The 18,979-nt window shown below is 45.3% G+C and overlaps 1 protein-coding gene across 2 annotated transcripts in view; it reads right to left on the reverse strand.

Moving 5' to 3' along the window:
* The window catches only part of ptpn3 (protein tyrosine phosphatase non-receptor type 3), a 34,591-nt gene that overhangs the window by 5,540 nt on the left and 10,072 nt on the right, over nucleotides 1-18,979 (reverse strand). For both annotated transcript variants that reach the window (XM_015950477.3, XM_015950478.3), the window contains exons 6-25: nucleotides 15,957-16,001; nucleotides 15,812-15,864; nucleotides 15,544-15,661; nucleotides 15,329-15,416; nucleotides 14,352-14,440; nucleotides 14,209-14,272; nucleotides 10,517-10,719; nucleotides 10,319-10,444; nucleotides 10,084-10,245; nucleotides 9,865-9,958; nucleotides 9,693-9,770; nucleotides 9,557-9,613; nucleotides 6,552-6,708; nucleotides 6,293-6,468; nucleotides 5,968-6,058; nucleotides 5,725-5,786; nucleotides 5,489-5,635; nucleotides 4,718-4,846; nucleotides 1,713-1,858; nucleotides 1,488-1,623 (exon numbers count right to left, since the gene is read on the reverse strand). In XM_015950477.3, the coding sequence (XP_015805963.1) occupies nucleotides 1,488-1,623; nucleotides 1,713-1,858; nucleotides 4,718-4,846; nucleotides 5,489-5,635; nucleotides 5,725-5,786; nucleotides 5,968-6,058; nucleotides 6,293-6,468; nucleotides 6,552-6,708; nucleotides 9,557-9,613; nucleotides 9,693-9,770; nucleotides 9,865-9,958; nucleotides 10,084-10,245; nucleotides 10,319-10,444; nucleotides 10,517-10,719; nucleotides 14,209-14,272; nucleotides 14,352-14,440; nucleotides 15,329-15,416; nucleotides 15,544-15,661; nucleotides 15,812-15,864; nucleotides 15,957-16,001 (2,221 nt within the window). The remainder of the gene's footprint in view (nucleotides 1-1,487; nucleotides 1,624-1,712; nucleotides 1,859-4,717; nucleotides 4,847-5,488; nucleotides 5,636-5,724; nucleotides 5,787-5,967; nucleotides 6,059-6,292; nucleotides 6,469-6,551; nucleotides 6,709-9,556; nucleotides 9,614-9,692; nucleotides 9,771-9,864; nucleotides 9,959-10,083; nucleotides 10,246-10,318; nucleotides 10,445-10,516; nucleotides 10,720-14,208; nucleotides 14,273-14,351; nucleotides 14,441-15,328; nucleotides 15,417-15,543; nucleotides 15,662-15,811; nucleotides 15,865-15,956; nucleotides 16,002-18,979) is intronic.

Raw genomic sequence — 18,979 nt, forward strand, 5'->3', positions numbered from 1 at the left:
ACGCCCTATGGTGCGGTGCGCCTATTGTGTTGTTGTGAGACGCGAACTTGGTAGAAGACAAGGGGCGTGGCGTGAACGTGCGGACGTGAGCGAAGACAGACCCCAAACAGTTCAAAAGGGCAGGTATGCGCGGTCTGCTGAACGTTGCTCCGACAACCCTGAGAATGGCACCTGCTAAGAGACACGCCTATGAAGCACAGTTTAAACTGCAAGCGATCAGCTACGCGGAGAAACACGGGAATAGAGCAGCGGCGAGAGAATTCAGCATTAATGAGTCCATGGCTCGCAAGTGGAGGAAGTTGGAAAACGAACTCTGACAAGTAAAGAAGACGCATGCGGGGTTTCCGCGGGCACAAAGCCAGGTGGCCTGAGCTGGAAGACCGCCTCGAGCAATGGGTTAACGAGACTCAAAGACTCAAATAAAGCACAACCGAACTCATATGTGCTCCCGCTGCCTTTTTTAATAAAACACAATTCAAATCACACTATTTTCTTAGGCCCATTAATAACACACATATGATTTTGTTCATGTGGAAAGTTCATGTGGTTAAATCCACCAACTACCGGTAAACACATTCTGGACTTCAGCACAGCGCATCAGCGCATAAGAAGAGCACGAGCCGTCAGCGCACGCAATGAGGAAGTGCACGTGCGCTCTAAACCAGGTCTGAACCAGAGCTAGACCAGTAAAGTGAAGCATGCTTTTGGCTGTTTATGATTTTCACAATGTCTGGTTTGCACTGATATGTCCCGAGTCCCGAGCCCGCACAGATGTTTTACCGGTACGTTTTACCGCGCCCTATAACCCGGTGCGACTTTTGTATGTGTTAAATACCAAAAAGACACCCGTAACTGAAGCTGCGCCCTATAACACGGTGCGCCCTACGGTCGTGAAAATATGGTCAAATTTAATTTTATGTCTAAAACTGTCAGTGTTGTGCCGTTGTCAGGTAAAAACTCTGCACTGCATTTGAATTAAAATCTGCCATCGCTATTGGCTAAGAGGTACCCTAGAACGTTAGCTGGTACCATATGATGTCACAATGCCGTTGTCAGCCTGTGTGTGTGTATTTGTTAGCGGCTCCGTCCTCTCGGACTGCTAGGCAACAGCATTTGTTGCACTTTTCAAACAGGAAGTGGGAGTTGAGTAAGAATCTGGTAGGGGGTGACTTGCTCTTTAAGTTTTCCAGTGGGTGTTTTCAGAAAAATCTTCATACACACATCATTAATGTAAAACATTAAAACCAACAAACACGAGGAAAATTAAGAAAGCCCAGTCTCGGCAGACGTTTGAAAATAGGATGGAGAATATGTAGTTAGCGTTTCTGTGACGACGAGCTTTAGATAGACAATAATCTTTTCTTTATCCATGAGAGCAGAGACGTTTACGACTGAACGTGACATCAGAACGGCGAGAGCTCACGATGCGGTGCCATAAAGCCCTTCGTGAGGCGGAGAGGAAGAGCTGAACTTCTGTTCGTCAGTACCGTGGTCTGAACCATCATGGCCCGCTGCTCTCTCTGTATTTTCACAATTTCCAGTGGAAACACCGGCCCACCCTCTTCCAACAGGCAGAGCGCCGTCTCCATGGTGATCAGAACACCTGTCCGTCCAATCCCAGCACTGAAAATACCATTTCAAATTAACACCATGTTCTTTTTGAGCAGTGTTCAATTAAAATTAATCCTTGCATATGTGTGTGTGTGTGTTACCTGCAGTGTACCATTAGCGGCTCTTCACCTTTCCTCCTCTCCCTCACAGAGCTGATGAACAGCAGGAAATCGGACGGGTCATCGGGTACACCGTGGTCCGGCCACGCCACATACTGCAGGTGTGTGACAGCCCGTTCCTCGTCCAGCTGAGCACACAGAACGAAAATACCTAATGCACGACAGTTACTAGTAGGGATGAGCCGGATACTCGTTTCAGACGAGTATCCGGTACGGATAAAGCATTTTTGACGAGTACAAGCGTGAAACGTGTAAAACTGGTAAATATCTGTAATCGTGCTGAAGGAAAATCCTCATTGGGTAACTGACTGTCTTCACGCTCTGTGATTGGCCAGTCACATAGAGCGCCCGCCCCTCCCTACACACAAAACTCTGCAGCCGGGAGCTCAGTCCGCGTCCGGTCCATCCACACGCACGCACGCACGCATGCACGCACGCACGCACGCACGCACACACACACTCACACACACACACACACACACACACACACACACACACACACACACACACACACACACACACACACACACACACACACACACACACACACACACACACACAGTAGCGGATCTCTCTGTGCTTGCTTCACTGTTCACGTTTCTTCAGTACTCCCTATGTTTTCTTCAGTTTGCTTCTTTTTAAAGTTACTTTAAAGTTATTTAAAGTTACTTTTTTCGTAACGTACGTGGTACATTTGACGAGACAGAGCTGAAAACGGCTCGTGCTGCGTCAGTCACTGCCTCCGCTCCGGTCGTTTTTTTTTTCCTCTCTCTCTCTCCTCTTCCTCAGGATCCACTCCCTCTTTCCTATTCACTCTCTCTCTCATTCTTTACATTTTTTATTCATAATTGTCTATTTTTTGCTCTTTTTTTAATAAATTCCAATCATTTTCTAAATTCTTTTTTCTATTTTACATGTTTTGTTTTTGCTAAGCACCCGGTGATTTTTATCTTGAGAGGCGCTATAGAAAAGATCTTTTCTTCTCTCTCTCTCTTAATGCATGCACTTAAATGTTAATGTTCTGATTTTATTGAAAAACTTGTTCTGTAATAGTTCCTTTACTATTGTGATCAAAAACATTTAATCTCAGCTCTGAGGCTGCTCTGTAAACAGTTTTCAAATAAACAATACACATAGCAACTTCTGATCAGACTTAAAATAACGTATTGATGCAAACCACACCCACTTCTGGTTAAACTACACCCACTTCCGGTTAGGGCCACGCCCACTCCGAGTACAGATACAGATAATTTAGATGGTTGAACAGATACAGATAGATAGTGGTGTACTCGCTCATCCCTAGTTACAAGTATTGCACAATTAGTTTTAACATCATGTAACCTTTGTAAAAGGGACTTTACGGAGTTTTGAATTTTTATGCTCGCGATTGCCCCCTCAGGCAAAAAGCGTAACGGCAGCTTCATTAGTAGGCTTGTGCACGAGGCGCGCATGCTGTACGTGCACACTCCTTAACGAAAATAACAGCTGAGACAGTCCCGTGTGTGTGTGTGCGTGCGTGCGTGCGTGCGTGTGTGTCCGTGTCCCGGAGGACAGAGGACAGGAGAACGCGCAGCTAATTAATTAAATAATTTGGTTCTGTACCTTTCTCTTCAGCACAGCAGACAAAGGTTTATGATGGGTCAGTCCTCCTGCATGCTCAGATCATTCCCTTCCCTTGCTTCAAAAATTGTTCCACAATGAAAGTTGAACCCACATCTTTTTTATCTGTGAATTCAATGCCGTTCGGTGAGTCTCAAATAAAAATTTGGGCGTCTTACTGTAAAAAAAAAATACCATTAATGTAAAAAAGAAACTCTACATAAATTTTGTTCACATCCAGAATCAAACCCGGATCTTCCACATGGGAATCCGTCATCTTTCTAGATGAGCTAAAGCGCCAGTAACATCTTTTGTATCTGTAACATTTATATCCTTGATGACAGCTGAAACAACGTTCAAAGAACGGTTCGGAGTGAAAATGGCTATTTTGTTGCTAATTAGCAGGAAATATCTAGAAGAAAGTTCTACAGAAAGTAGCTAAGGGTCCTCAGAAATGTAGCTAGCTTTGTCACTAGGCGTTAGGAACAGCGACAAAGTGGCACTGCCTCTCTCTCTGCTGCTAAAGCTACGGATAGCAAATGCTACGTGCGATGCCTGAGCGTGAACGCGCATGAAGCAGCCTGCTCGACCCGAGCATCTCTCTTTTTCTGTGATTTTACAGAAAAACAGGCACTCACAGTAAAAATGCCAGGGCTCATTCTACAGGACCAGGGCATTGCAGGAGAATGTATGAAGAAGACATTTATTATTTCTATACATGTTTTGGCTGTCACACTTCCATAATGCCCCTTTAAAATGTCATCCACATGAGACATCGCAGCACTGCAAATGTCCAGGACAGAAAACACATCCACGTGATCAGCAGGTGACTCTCGGAGAGAGAAAACAGGTGGAATGGAGCTTTGCATCCAAAGCAGGAAAAACAAGGAAAGGATGGGAGGAGAATGGCTGACTCTGGAGTTTTAATGGGCATGTGGTCTGTGACTCCATGCAGGGATTAATTCACTCCGCCAGAGGAACAGATGGGCTCACACGGCAGTCTCTGTGCATGCATGTGAGTGTGTTCATATTTCATGCCTCCTCAAGTGTAATCCGTTTATTTACCTGTTCACCATGGAGGCTGATGTGGAAAGCAGCACCTCTAATCTGGTAATCTACCACCATGCAGTTGGGCAGAAAACAGGAGCGGCCACACGCACACACAACCACACACATGCACACACGCTTTGCTAAATTAGCAGAACATACTAACGCACATGCAATGTGTACAAAAAAACCTCCATGAACATGTTCTGTATTGACCTTAGAGCTTTTATAGTTTAAAATAAAAATAATAAAACGTTTGCTTTGAAGATAATTAGATCCAAACGAACTGTCTTTTGTACATTCCTCCAAAAATGACTCACTGGAGCTCTTAGTCACTCTACCTGTGTGTTCTGCAGGGTGAACTGTCGCGTCACGTATGCCAGGTTGCACTCCTCCGAGTGACACGTAACCCTCAGGTGGCCGTAATCCTTCTCTTCCGGCGGATGCGGCCAGTACTGGTGGCACTTGGTCTGCAAAGCGTGTGACATCACCGACATATTACATTACTTCTGGCGTGAGTCATGAGTCAGAAAGCGGCTCTTAGCTGCTGCGGCTACAGCAGCTGCGCTCCGCTCTCAGGAAATCAAACTCGTATTCAAGCGCCTGCGCTGCTGCGCGGGGCGGTCCGGGGAACAACAGCAATTCATCAGCGGCAGGATGTGAACTGAAAGCCAATCTGTGTGTTTGTTTGTGCAGAACAAAGAAACTCTGGACACTTGATGAGCTTCAGGGAAATGATCAGTTAATGAGAACATCTGGTTACCAGGCAACAGGCAAGCTGAGAAGAACGCATGTTCACTCAGGGAGCACCTTTATTTCTCCCTGCGTCCGTGCGGACGAGAGTTATTCATCTCCCTGGGATCTGGTCCACACTCACGTTTTGCTGAGAAACCCAGTAATTGCTCACAACCGTGCCGTCTGATTGCGGTTGTGTGCAAACATCACCGCTGGACCCCCTCATTACCGTAATAATCACGTATCGAACTGAACACGACGCAGCATGTAATAATTAGCCAGTGGTGCTGCAGTAATCACCGCGTTAATGCACCACCGACAGGGTCGTGTAATTTCAACAGCGCCTGCTTGCTTCAGAGCAACAAAGTGTATTTTACCCGTCCCCTCTCTGTCAGCGTCGTGAGCATGATGATGGTGTGTATCTGCTGTTCCCACACGGTCTGCCAAAAGTGAGCGAAGGTCTGCGGCAGTGGACCCTGAGATGCAATGTAACGTAAACACACACCGGACGCCGGCGGCGCCACCTGAGAGACAAACAAACAAACACAAACAGGATGAGCCTAAACGAACGGTTCAGGCAAGGAGGAGGCGGTTCCACGTGAGCAGAGTTCACCTTGATGTGGCTGGCGTTGATGTAGTCCTCCTGACCCCGCAGCACCACCCTGGTGGCATCGTCTGAAACAAGAGCGAGACAGCAGCTGGTGAGGGTCAGAACAGAGCCGTCAAAGCGCCGCCGCCACTTAAACATCAGGACCCACGGCCAGATCCAGTTCAGGGTCGGAAAAGGCGGCGGAGAGACGAAGCTGAGAGGGGTGGAGGGCGGTGGAAGCACCGGGCAGTGAGGGAGCAAACTTACAAGGTAAAACATCCCTGTATCGATTCTTCTCCACGTTCTCAGGCAGCCGTGCACAGCTTAGTGACAAACCAGGCTTCCTCCTGTATAAATTCTAGGAATTACAAGCATGCAAACACACACAAACATGCAAGTAAACAAACAGTAACATCCAAAAGCTGAACACAAAACAAGAATCCAGGCCAGCCACAGCTTCTGTTTCTACGAGCAGCTTCCGGCTGAAGATTAGGGCCAACATCTGTCTGACAAGCAACGCTCTCATCATGACTCTCCACATCATTACGAAAAGACAAACGCTCATTAGCCCTTTTGCTAAGATTTGAAATACCTCAAAGTGGAAGCACAGAGTGCCAGACTGGATCCCTCTCTCCAGCTGTTTCATCGACTCCTCCTGCGTGGCGACCCGTTCCGACTGACCAGGAGACGCCGGCTTGTTTTCCTGTGACTGGATGGTGAGCGTGAGGGCAGTAGGCAGCTGCAGCGAGGACGCCACCCGGCTTGAACCTGGATTAGAAGGACAGTTCAAGGCTGATTACATATTCAAACATAAAAAAACCCACAAATTTCAGAGCTTTCCTCCGGATCACCTTTGCGTCTGATGAGCAGGGCCAGCTGTCTGGAGTGCGATTCTCTGCTGGCCCGTATGAACATGACGACCTGGTCGTGCGTGTGCTCGGATATGTCTCGACCGTTGATAAGAACCACCAGGTCTCCCTCCTGGAGTCTGGGCTCAGACCGGCCAGCCTAAAAATACCAGAGACATTTGAAATATTAGAAAAACATCCAGCTCCCTGCCAGATGTGGACCTCAAAAGTTGATATTTTCATGTAAACTGAAAAATCTCATTTTAATCCAGATTCCTAAAAAACCTGATGTTTTACATTTAAAAGCCTGTTATAAACCAAACGTACTAACGCGTTTCTAGTTCGACCCTCTAACCTAAAACTAGACAAAATACAGCTTGAAGTTCAGGATTTGTATTTTTGATCATGAATTATTTTAGCAAAACGATTATTTTTATCAGCTGTTGAAATCATTGGAAAACTCTGCCAACGCAGAAGTGACAAACATGTAGTCCCCCCTCGTCCACTAGGGGCTGGCTCCAGAAAGGTGAAACTTCCCATTGACACTCATGTTTATCGTCATGGCAACTCGGGGGCAAATCCTTCTGTGTTTCATGTACTTTGATGTAACTAAAGCTTGAAAGTGTGAATATTTAGTGGCGTGTCTATCTCACTGACAGATAGCAGATGAGCCGTTTTATCGCCACGAAAAACACAAGTCTGGAGGAGTTCTGCTGTGTGGTGGAATTGCTAATGCTAACCGTTAGCTTCTACTAGCGGAGACGTTCTCTGCTGTTTCCTGGACACTAAACCAACAACAGCCTTCCCCGTCGTGAGTCCAGATGGGTGAATCCATGAATGTTAGTGACAGGGTGACGTAGATCTGTCAGGATTTTCTATCCTAGAGTTTCACCGTCTGTTTTCTATCAGAAGCTACTGCAGGAGATAGGTGTAGGAGACTATTTTCATGTTCAGCTTGCATGAAACACTCAGCATTTAAAAAATGTTTTCTCAGTGAACCACACCTTTAAAGTGACAATGTGTAGTTTTTACCATTAATCTCTGGAAATATCCATCTAATGTTGTTGTAAACAAATTAAAAGATGCCCAGCGGATTACAATTTTTGGCAGTTTCACAACATATAACCATGGGAGTGGGTCCAAGTCTCTGGGCGGCGCCATATTAGATGCCATGTTTCCTTCTACGGAAGTCCGTGTGGACAAAATGCATTTACTGATTTGGTTACAGAACTTTCACCATTAATAAACATTGATTTACACGTTTACCTCTTCACTCGTTGCCGGTGATGAAAGGGAATCTGGTGTTCTTGTTATTTTTGCTGGATGTTGTGCTCCCAGAGATGTTTGACCCTAATGGCCATTCGTAGGTAAAGTCTTACTTGAACACAATCATTTAGGTATGCTCTGCCCCCTATCGCCAGGGAAACTACACACTGTCACTCTAAACAGCAGTTTTCTGGCTAAAAGCTCCCACCAACCCCCGTTAGCTATGTTTAGCTCTGTTAGCTCATAGCTACATTGGGTCAGAACATCTGCTCCACTCTCAGCCCCATTTCTGTATTTCCCCAGACCAGGGGTAGGCAACCCCGGTCTCAGAGAGCCGCAGTCCTGCATGAACTTGCGGCTTCTAACTGGCTGAACACACCTGATCCAGGTAACCAACAGCAGAAACAACACCTGGCCAGGGTTGCCAGACCGATCATGCCACACAACGATCTTGTAAGATTTATCAATCAATCAATCAATCAATCAATACTTTATTAATCCCAGAGGGAAATTAGAGACCCAAACTCCATCTACAGAAATCCCAAATTAAATTCTTCTGTTGGTTATGTTTGTACTAGCGATGGGTACCGAATTCGGTACTTTTTAAGGTACCGACCGAATTCCACAGTACCGACTAAGCACCGATTCACGTCATTTGAAACGGTGCGTCGTTTCGGTACCCGTCCTTCATAACGAGAACTTGCCTAGACAGCTGCGCATGCGCAAGAGCGTTATGTCGTCGGTCGCTGCGAGCGAGTTGTAAACAGAGCAGCATGGTAGAAAGAACGCACGCTAAAGCTTGGGTCCACTTCACTAAATGTGATGGGTAACTGGGTGATGATGAAACCAGCGACAACGATCTAAGTGAGACATCCTCATCTTAATCTGCTCCGGTAGGTAAATAAAATGTTTAAGATAACGTTAGCTTGATATGTTAGCTTCCGTTCTGCTAATGGTGCGTTTGCTTTCTCCTCGGAACTCCGAATTTCCGACTAGAAGAACATGAACGCGCTCTAAAGTTTGGCTTCACTTTACTAAATGCGACGGGTGATTGGGTGAAGATGAAACCAGCGACAACGATCTAAGTGTGAGGCATCATCGTTTTAATCTGCTCCAGCAGCTAAATAAACTGTTTAAGATAACGTTAGCTTGGTATGTTAGCTTCCATTGCCACCACTGTTATCAGCTAATGGTGCGTTCGCTTTCTCCTCGGAAATTCTAACTTCCCAGTAGGAAAAATCAAAGAAAAAGGACGGCAAAAGGAATGAAGATACACAGTAAATTTAGTTCACAGTAAAGATGTTTGCTTCAGTTTAATTATCAGCTTATAAAACTACAAGGACGATGTTAAAATACAAACAGTTGTATGTTATTTATCGTGACATTTATCAAATATGGTTATATATTGAGAAAAATATATATTTAATTATAAAAGAGAATTAAAATATTAAACACTCAAAAGTATCTAAAATTGGTACCATTGAGTACCGGTATCAATTCCTAGGTACCGGGAATTAGTACCGAATCGATTCAAATGTCAAAGGTACCCATCCCTAGCACGGTACGGAGTTAATTTTCATAATTAGTGATTTATTTGAATTAAACTGGCTTCTCTGAAGCCTTTCAACAAATGTTTTGATCATGTCTGTGAGTTTGAAGCTGTAATGTTATTTTTGTATATTTCGTTCTCCACTCTGACCGCCTGGATCATCTGAACTGAACAAAAGAATCCGGTTTCTTACCGGGGAGTCCGGTTTAACATGGGAGACAGACAGAGGCATCTTCTGATCCACTCCACCCTGGAAGAGGTTAAATCATTTAACCACCGAGGTGAATAATAAAACCTTGGTGTGTGTACGAGGGAGAGAGAAAACCTACTTTTACATTAAAGCCAAACTTGCCCTCGTGGTCTGGAGTGATGCATATGAGCATCAAATCACCGTCGCCCAGAGCGCTCTGCACAGAAATCTCGTTATCGACTCACACAAACGCAATGAATGAATGAATGAATGGACAGTAATAAAAAAGTTTCGGAGGGGAGATAAAATACCTTATCGCTGTGGTGTGTGCCGTCGTCTTCTCCTATGCTGTCATCGGTTTGTAACAAAGACTCACCGGCTCCTTCGCTGTTAGAGACAGAACGGCTGGAGGACAGAAAACAAAGATAACTTCTTACTGATTCAGTTGAAACGAATGTTTGGACCCAAACCGAATGATTTACCGCAGTAACGTGTTAAACTTTAGCTGTAAAAGTTCCTGAGACACTGACTTATGAGGCGAGGCGTCTCCTTCGCTGTCCTTGTTGCTGCTCACAGACGCCCTGTACGTGTAGAAGACATCCTCTCCCTCCGACAGGTCTTTCAGGTCCGTGGTGAGCTCCATCGATGATGGGCGAGGTTTACTGAGCCCGTGGCGAACTCTAGGACTTCGCCTGCCACAGAGGCGAGCAAAAGATGATAAAAAATGGTTGTTTTGTTAACATCACATGGTGTTGGCAGCTGTACCAGTTGGGGGTAGATGGGGGAGATCTGGAAGGAAGACTCTTGGTCTCCAGATGCTCTGAAGAAAGCGACCTACGTAAAACCGGGTTCCACACCATCCCTCCTACCACGCGCTGGCACACCGGACCACTGCAACGAAACAGAGAAAACATTCGTAAACTGCCGTATTTTAGGTGAGGAATAAAAAAATGAGAAGCTCACGTTTCAGTTTTACTGTTTCCAAGACCCAGGTGTTGCGTTATCAGCTTTTTGTAAATTTGAACAGTGCTGTTGTTGTGTTTGGGGCTCCTGGCAATCCGACTGGAGGAGAAGAAGGAGTGGTGGTCCACGGAGGACCGCCACAGGTTCTTACAGGTCCTAGGACATGGGAGGACCAGCGCCACCTCACAGTCCTGTGTCTCGCCCTGCAACACAAACAGCGTTAGGGATCGTTGTGGATCAACGCCACACTTAAGGTCGCATTATCTCGTTTTGGAACTTAAAGGTGCATCATGTAAGAATGACCTCCTGTAATCGGTACAGCGCCCCGTTCTGTGAGCTTCGTGGCTGTTGCCAGTTACGGATCAGCACCAGAAGATTCTAGATAACGAGTTTTCACGAATCATACTCAGGGCCGCAGAGAACGTTCGTGTTTTTAGAAACAGGCTCAAGGCCCATCTTTGTAGCTTAGCTTTTAACTGATTACTGTCACTTTTAAAATTAATTAATTAGGTTATTTATTTATGTAAATGACCCATTCTTTACATATCTATTTATTTATTTAATGTATTCTTTTTTTATACATGCTATTTTTAAACAGTTTATATATATATATATATATTTAACCATAGATTTATGATCAACATAATTCTAATATCTATATAACTTTTTAAATTACATTTTTCATTTTAGCTCTTATTATTTTAGATTTTAACCTTAATTTAACCTTTTTCCAGTGTTTCCTCTGTGGGAGCCCTCTGCCCCAGGGGCGGTGGTCGGCTGTGGTGACCTGGGTGCTTTCCAGGTGTGCCTGGGTGGAGGTGGGGGTCTCTGTCCTTCCTGCCCCGGGCGCCCTGTGTCAGTGCTGCTGCTGTGGATCTGCTGCGGTCGGGGCGGATGGCTCCCCTGCTGGCGTTTCCTTATCCTTATGTTTTTTTTTCCGGGAGGGGGTGGGGGTGTTGTGAAGGGGTTTTTATTCTCAGACTGTTTTTAAAACTCTGGAGATGGGAGGGAATGTGGGTATGTGGGTCTGCGGGGCCTTTTTAATTTGTTAAACACTTTAAGTTGCATGTATTTTAGGATTAAGTGCTGTATAAATAAAGTTTGATTTGATTTGAGTAAGTTGATAAGTGGATAAACACATTTCACTGTAACATCAAGTTGTTGGCAATAAAAAGTATCTTGAGATTTATTTGGAGCTGATTATTTGCTCCTGATGGGCTCGACACACGGGAGGCGACATCGCCTCTCCTCCATTCATTTTCAATGAGACATGCGCGACAAAGCGATAATCGCGGGTCTCCCTCCTACCAAGCGAAACGCGAAAAATGTGCGTGTGAAATTTTGCGCTTGTGCACGTATCGTGCACAGGCGACCCAGCGACGCGATCCCTGAAAGTTGAAACATTTTCAACTTTTCATCGCTGTCGCTCGGACGAGGACCAATCAACGGAGGTTTCATTCACTGACCAATGAGCGGGCAGGATGCTCCGTACATATCCGAGCAAACATGGAGGAGAAGTTGATTATTATTATGTTTTATAGTAAAATCACAAGTAAGATTTCACATAACTCTAGCAGCACCTTGTGAAACATCATATCTACCGCTTTATTAACTCTGAACCGCTTAAATAACCTTAATTCCCTCCAACCTGACACAGCCAATCAAAACAACGGTTTTGATTTCGCCATGGAACAGAACGCGTAGACGGCTTTGCCGCTGGCCGCGGATCGCCTCCCGTGTGTCAGGTAATAAAAGCAACGGCGACAAATTTCGCTGATCGCGGTCGTTTGTCGCCTCCCGTGTGTCGAGCCCATGATTCATCATTAGCATTGTTAGCTCTACATTAGCCTCTACTCCGCACACTTGGTAGTTTTAACTTGCTTTTAGCACCCCTAGAATCCATTATTAATTCACTGTCGCAAAACCAAAAGTAAAAGTTGGTCTCTTTAACATCTAACTGCTGAAATGTCTCCTTAGCCTTCATTAGGGGGCATTGGGCATTTGGGGCAGCAGTAGCTCAACAGGTTGAGCGGGTTGTCCAGTAATCAGAAGGTTGCAGGTTCGATCCCGGCTCCGGACAGCTGCTGTTGTACCCTTGGGCAAGACACTTAACCAACCTTGCCTGCTGGTGGTGGTCGGAGGGACCGGTGGCGCCTGTGGCCTCGCCTCTGTCAGTGTGCCCCAGGGCAGCAGTGGCTACATCGTAGCTCATCACCATCAGTGTGTGAATGTGTGTGTGAATGGATGAATGATACACTGTAGTGTAAAGCGCTTTGGAGTCCTAACTCTGAGAGGCGCTATACAAGTGTGGGTCATTTATCATTAGCTTCTACAAGAGCGGTTTGTTGTTAAATCAAACACATCAGTGGCGTTCATGATCTAAATCATGTAGGAATCCTTTCCTGGAAGCAGACTCCAGCACTAGCATGTTAGCTCCACTTTACAATTGACTAACAGGGACCGCTCCGGATACTCTGAAGTTGCAAGTGTTATATTCTGGCTCCAGAGGGCGGTGGGGTCTGAGTGACTTTTCATTAACCCGGTAAAGCATACTGGTTTAAGGAAATTATTTAAAAATACAAAAAGTTGCATAACATGCCTTTAATGGCTAACATGCTGTCCACACCTCAAGGACTTTTTGCTGACCGGTGTCGAACTGAAAATGCAAGTGCAGTAGTGGTAGCTAGTAACCCTAGATTGTAAACAATGACAACGTCCCTCTTTGGCTTTTTTGAAAGGAGAGGAACTGACAACCCCCCAGCCGGCTCAGAGGGAACTCTGTTTCAGTGTAACCTTGCTCTTACCATGATTGAGTCATTAGACTGTTTTGTGATTATTTCATAGTTGGATTCTTAAAGGAACACTAGATTTTTTTTTTACTTTAAGCTATCATTGATCTCAGTGATTCTTGAGTAAGAAACTTGGCCAGTTTCTTATCAGACACCACTCTGCTGCCCTCTACTGACCAAAAACCACACGTAACAGTTTTGTGGAGCAGGTAGGTGCCCTAAAGCGGGAGCGCTTTGCCTGCTTTACAGCGGTTAGCTGTAATGCTAGCAGTTAGCACTTTCAGTTCAACAATTTTCAATAAAGAGCACAAGAACATGAGGTTTGCATTTTCTGTTGGTATCATGGCAGAGCCTGGGAGTAAAAGTAATAGAGTAAAACTAGAGTGAACATCGGTTCAAATTCAATTCAAAAATACTTTATTACTTTAGCGGTATGGCCTACGCTAGTTTGAGGGAGCTAAAGAAGGCTACATAATCACGGACTAATGGTGACCTGGCTTTGTTGCTACTGGACTTGTAAGTAATAATATTTTTGTCCAACAGTGTGGATCTTTTTACTTTGTGGTTTACTTTAGTATTATTTGGCTCATGTTAGTGTTAGCTCGTTGTTAGCGCTAGCTACATCAGGCTGCTGCAGGGTTGTTATGAAAGCTGTAATTCCATTTTCCACCAGTAGGGCAGAGGAGCAGGAACCTGCTCTGTTACTTTAAACTGTAAACACTTCTGTCGCACAGAATCACTGAGAGGGAAACGTGTCATTTAAACTGATGCCGTTTAAAGTTTAAAGAACAGAATACCAGACAAGTTTCACAGAGGAAATGGATTCGCCCTCCAAGCGTGTCAAGTGAGTAAAAGTAAAAGTAAAAGTAAAAGTAGATTCGTTAAATGAAGAAAGACACTCACATGTTTGCGCTTTAGGTGTATAAGAAAGCGTTTCCTCTTAAATGAAATCTTGATGATGTTCCCCCTGTGTGGGATCATCGAAACCAGTCAAACACTGAGAAGATGGGAGGATGAGCTGGCTAATGAGCAGCACCGTTACTCACCAGGGGAAGAAACTGGAACAAACCGTATTACAGAAGATTGCAACACCACTTGAGGCCAAACCGACCATCAGAGGTGAATTATTAACATCCTGAAAATGAAAAAAGTTGGATTCATTAATGGGTTGATTGAAAGACTCATTAAATTCCCTGGATTTGATGGGTACTCTTCATGTCAGCAACAAAAACAAGATCGGGGTCCTTCTTTGGTCACTTTGGTTCACTTAATCTAGCCAAGTTGAAAGCTTCTGATAAAAGGTCAGTGACTTTGTTATCCTGCCATGAACTTGATGCAAAAGAATATGGTCAAAACGTCAAATACTTCTGTTCTTCATTTCTCTGTTTAAGAGTTTTCTCTGCACTTTTTTTGGCCTCAGGAAGAAAAATCTTAATATAGAAATTATATATATTGTCTATGTGCAAATTCAACAATTATCTGATCATAAATGGGTGTCCGAAATTATTTAAACATCCTTTCTTATAAAATGTTTCTAAAAAAGAACCGAAGGCACTTTTATCAGACTTTTACATTAAAGAGCAAGTCACCCCCAAATCAACTTTTTTTTTCTGATAAACTATATAAATGTGTGTCTAATCGTGCTGCAGACACGTGTAGTCAATAGTTTTGCACTTTAGTGCATTTTAATTAAATTTTTAATTTTCTGCCTAAAACTGTCAGTGTTGTGCCGTTGTCAGGTAAAAACTCTGCGCTGCATTTGAATTTAAATCTGCCATCGCTATTGGCTAAGAGGTTCCCTAGAACGTTAGCTGGTACCATATGATGTCACAATGTTGTTGTGAGAGTATGTGTGTGTGTGTGTATTTGTTAGCGGCTCCGCCCTCTCGGTCTCGGTACAACAGCATTTGTTGTATTTTTCAAACAGGAAGTGGGAGCGGAGTCATACTCTGGTAGGGGGTGACTTGCTCTTTAAGAAGATGATGTTACGATGAAATGAGGTGAATCTGAGGGGTAATGGTACCATAGCAGCATGAAGCTCCACTCCATATAACTCCAGAGTCCGTGCTGTGTTGAGAAAACACAGCTCCGCCTCGCTCTGCTTAAGTCCCCTGAGATCACACACGCACGCACGCACGCACACACACACACACACACACACACACACAGTCACACACAACAACAGGAACTCTACAACAAACACGTTGCTCTGCTGAGGTAATAAACTGTCTAAATTACTTGTGCTGTGGATGGAGGTCTTCCACTTTAGATAAGAAGTCTTCATCCTGTTTGGGGATGAAGTAGGATTTTGAGAGGTAACCAGGGAGTCGGGACGGACAGTGATCCCCCATCTCCGCTACAGGTGATGGAAAGAGACACTGAGCATCCACTGGAAACGATCTCACAACTAGCAGCACACATTCATGTATCCTGACAAGTGTTTACTCCCCAGGTGCTGCTGACTCACTAATCATCTGTTTTAAATCTGGGAGGCGGTTGGACTTACACTGCACAGCGTAAGAGGCCAGCACTACAGCTGCGCTCAGCGGGCACTGCAACCTGCAATCAGACGGGATGATTACACACGCCATAGCTAAACAAACACCGAGCACCAGACGACGGGCAGCTGGCTTTGAAGTTGCACTACTGACCGTCCTTCTCTAATGTCACTCCGGATCTGGAGGAAGTACAGGTGCCTGTTGGGACAAACACGAAAGGAACTTCAACAACCCACGCACGTTTTGCATGTTTTATGCAAAAGGAAGAAGCCTCCTCTGGTGTCTAACAACAGCAGCTGCCTGCCGATGCTTCTCAGTCGATTACTGCATGCAGCCACACACAAATAAATGTTCTTAAAGACGACTGAGATGTGTTGCACACACTTATAATACAGAGGAACCAGGTTTTCCTTTATCCTGTAAACAGTTCAGGCGTGACCAGTCTAATCCACTGGAGTGAGGTTTGGTGATGAAAACTCTCTCCGGTCGTGCATCAGATCAAGATCACCAAAGGAAACAAAGATCCCGTCTCTAAGTGGGTCCACAGGAACCGAATCAAACCGCACAAGGGTTCCACTCATGTTACGACCCATAAATCCGACAACCCAACTGGAATCGAACCAAAAGGGGGGTGAATTTTCCGTCCGCTCTCGCTCGGTTCTCTGATTTAAATGGTAAATGGCCTGTATTTGATATAGCGCCTTCTAGAGTCCTGGAGCCCCCCAAGGTGCTTTACAACACAATCAGTCATTCATCCATTCACACACACATTCACACACTGGTGAGGATGAGCTACGATGTAGCCACAGCTGCCCTGGGGCGCACTGACAGAGGCGAGGCTGCCGAGCACTGGCGCCACCGGTCCCTCCGACCACCACCAGCAGGCGACGTGGGTTAAGTGTCTTGCCCAAGGACACAGCGACAGCGACAGACTGAGCGGGGCTCGAACCTGCAACCTTCCGATTACGGGACGAGCACTTAACTCCTGTGCCACCGTCGCCCCATCACACAAGTTCTGTTGAGTGTGTGTGTGTGTGTGCGTGCGTGGATAGAGTTCATGTCTAAAACACACACACACTTGGTTGACCTTGTTGTGGTCATCGTGTGGGTTTTCTATAGTTATACGACTGAGTTCAAGACAGTTAACGGTGAGTAACGCCACTAACTGTTATGTTTGATCCAAACTCCATTTTCTTTTATTTTTTCAGTTCTTAGTGATTTTGATGATTTTTGCAACTTTTATACATTTTCTGACTGATTTAAGTTCATTTTATGCTTCAGTCTATTTACGAATCTCTGATTCCTTCTGTGGTACGTTCACATGTAGGTTTGATTACTAACGACACTGAGTTACATTCTAGTGTTTCTTCTTCTTCTTTACATTTTTACTTCTCTACAGATATATACAACCCCCCAAGGTGCTTCACAACACATTCAGCCGTTCACACGCTGATGATAAGACTACGATGTAGCCACAGCCGCCCTGGGACGCACCCACAGAGGCGAGCACAGGCGCCACCGGTCCCTTCGGCCACCACCGGCAGGCTTAAGGGTTAAGTGTCTCTGGTCAGGGCCGGGATCAAACCCGCAACCTTGTGATTACCGGACAACCCGCTCTACCTCCTGATCTACGGCTGTCCCTAACAAACAGTTTCAACTGTTCTGTGCAGCTAACGTGACAACAGTTAGCAAATATTAGCATTTTAAATACATTAATATGGTAAACACGCAGTAACGTCAACACACTTCCTGTTTTTGTATCTTTACTTTGCTTTATGTCATAAACAAGATTTTACACACAAATCATTTTTCCTTGTCAATCCCTTTAATTCAGGGATTGTTATGGAAGACGGGATGCTGCTAAACGGTACTTTTCCAAATGCTCTACCTCTCAAACCTCATGCTGACAATTAGGAGTCATGAGCTTCTCTAAGCAGCCAAAGATCAGAACATTACGAACACTAAAGCCCACACGGAAACACTAAGCTGCAAAACAAATAATACTTCAAAAACGGACTGCTGAATTGGAAAGCTGTGCGTTTTTAACAAGTTGAGACAAAATTTGTTAAACTAATTCTCTCCAAACAGTCACAGAGCTGCTGCAGAGTCTGGAACCAGTCTCAAACCTGTCTCAAATCCATGAGTCAGACAGAGCGAGGACTTCGGGAGGGGCTGACAAGCTGCAGCCCTAAAGCTTGGTTTATGCCTGACGCGTCCGCGAGGCTCGCACGGCAAAATTGTGTCATTTTAACAACCACGCCCCTCCACCGCGCCTCCGCACGGCCCAAACTTTCCACACCAGGCCCCTAGGAAATTTTCTAACCGCGCGGACGGTCGAACGCGGAAAAACTTGGCGGGCTGGCAAGAACTAGTATGGCAGAGGTTCGTAAATACAGACATTTGTATGATTCAGCTCTAGAGATCACCGTGATCAACATGTTGTCAATAATTCTTGGAGAGAAATAGCTCGCACTGTCGGAAAAGACGAGGACGCTGTTAAAAATGCTGGAAAAACATGAGGGACCGATATGTGAAGGCAAGGAAGGGGAGCAAACGGAAAAGCGGTGATCCTGGTGGAAACGAGAACATTCCACCAATCCTAAAAGAGCCGAGTTGGCTCTCTACTTTCATTAACAGCTGTTATAAACAACAGCAATTTTCACTTCTACTATGGTGTAGTGTTGGATGCATGCCGTAGAGCTCCATGCTGCCCCCTACAGTTTGGGAGAATATTGGCTCACGGCAGAGACGAGCCGCATGAACCATAAACGCTGCGAGTTGTGAAGCGCGTTCCATCCGCGAGCCGCATCACCAAGCGGAATGTAAACGCGTCAAGCATAAACCAAGCTTAAGCCGGGACAAAACCCATCCATTATCCGGGGTCGGGTCGCGGGGGCAGCAGCCTAAGCAGAGAGGCCCAGACTTTCCTCTCCCCAGCCACTCGGGCCAGCTCCTCCGGGGAAATCCTAAGGTGTTCCCTGGTCAGCAGAGAGACATAGTCCCTCCAGCGTGTCCTGGGTCTTCCCTTGGATCTCCTCCCGGTTGGACGTGCCTGGAAAACCTCAACAAGGAGGCGTTCAGGAGGCCTCCTGACCAGATGCCCGAGCCACCTCAACTGGCTTCTCCTCTCCATAATTTGACCAAACAAAAATTTCCCTCAAATAATTTACAAAGAT

The sequence above is a fragment of the Nothobranchius furzeri genome, chromosome 5, assembly GCF_043380555.1.
Source record: "Nothobranchius furzeri strain GRZ-AD chromosome 5, NfurGRZ-RIMD1, whole genome shotgun sequence".
NCBI lineage: Eukaryota > Metazoa > Chordata > Actinopteri > Cyprinodontiformes > Nothobranchiidae > Nothobranchius > Nothobranchius furzeri.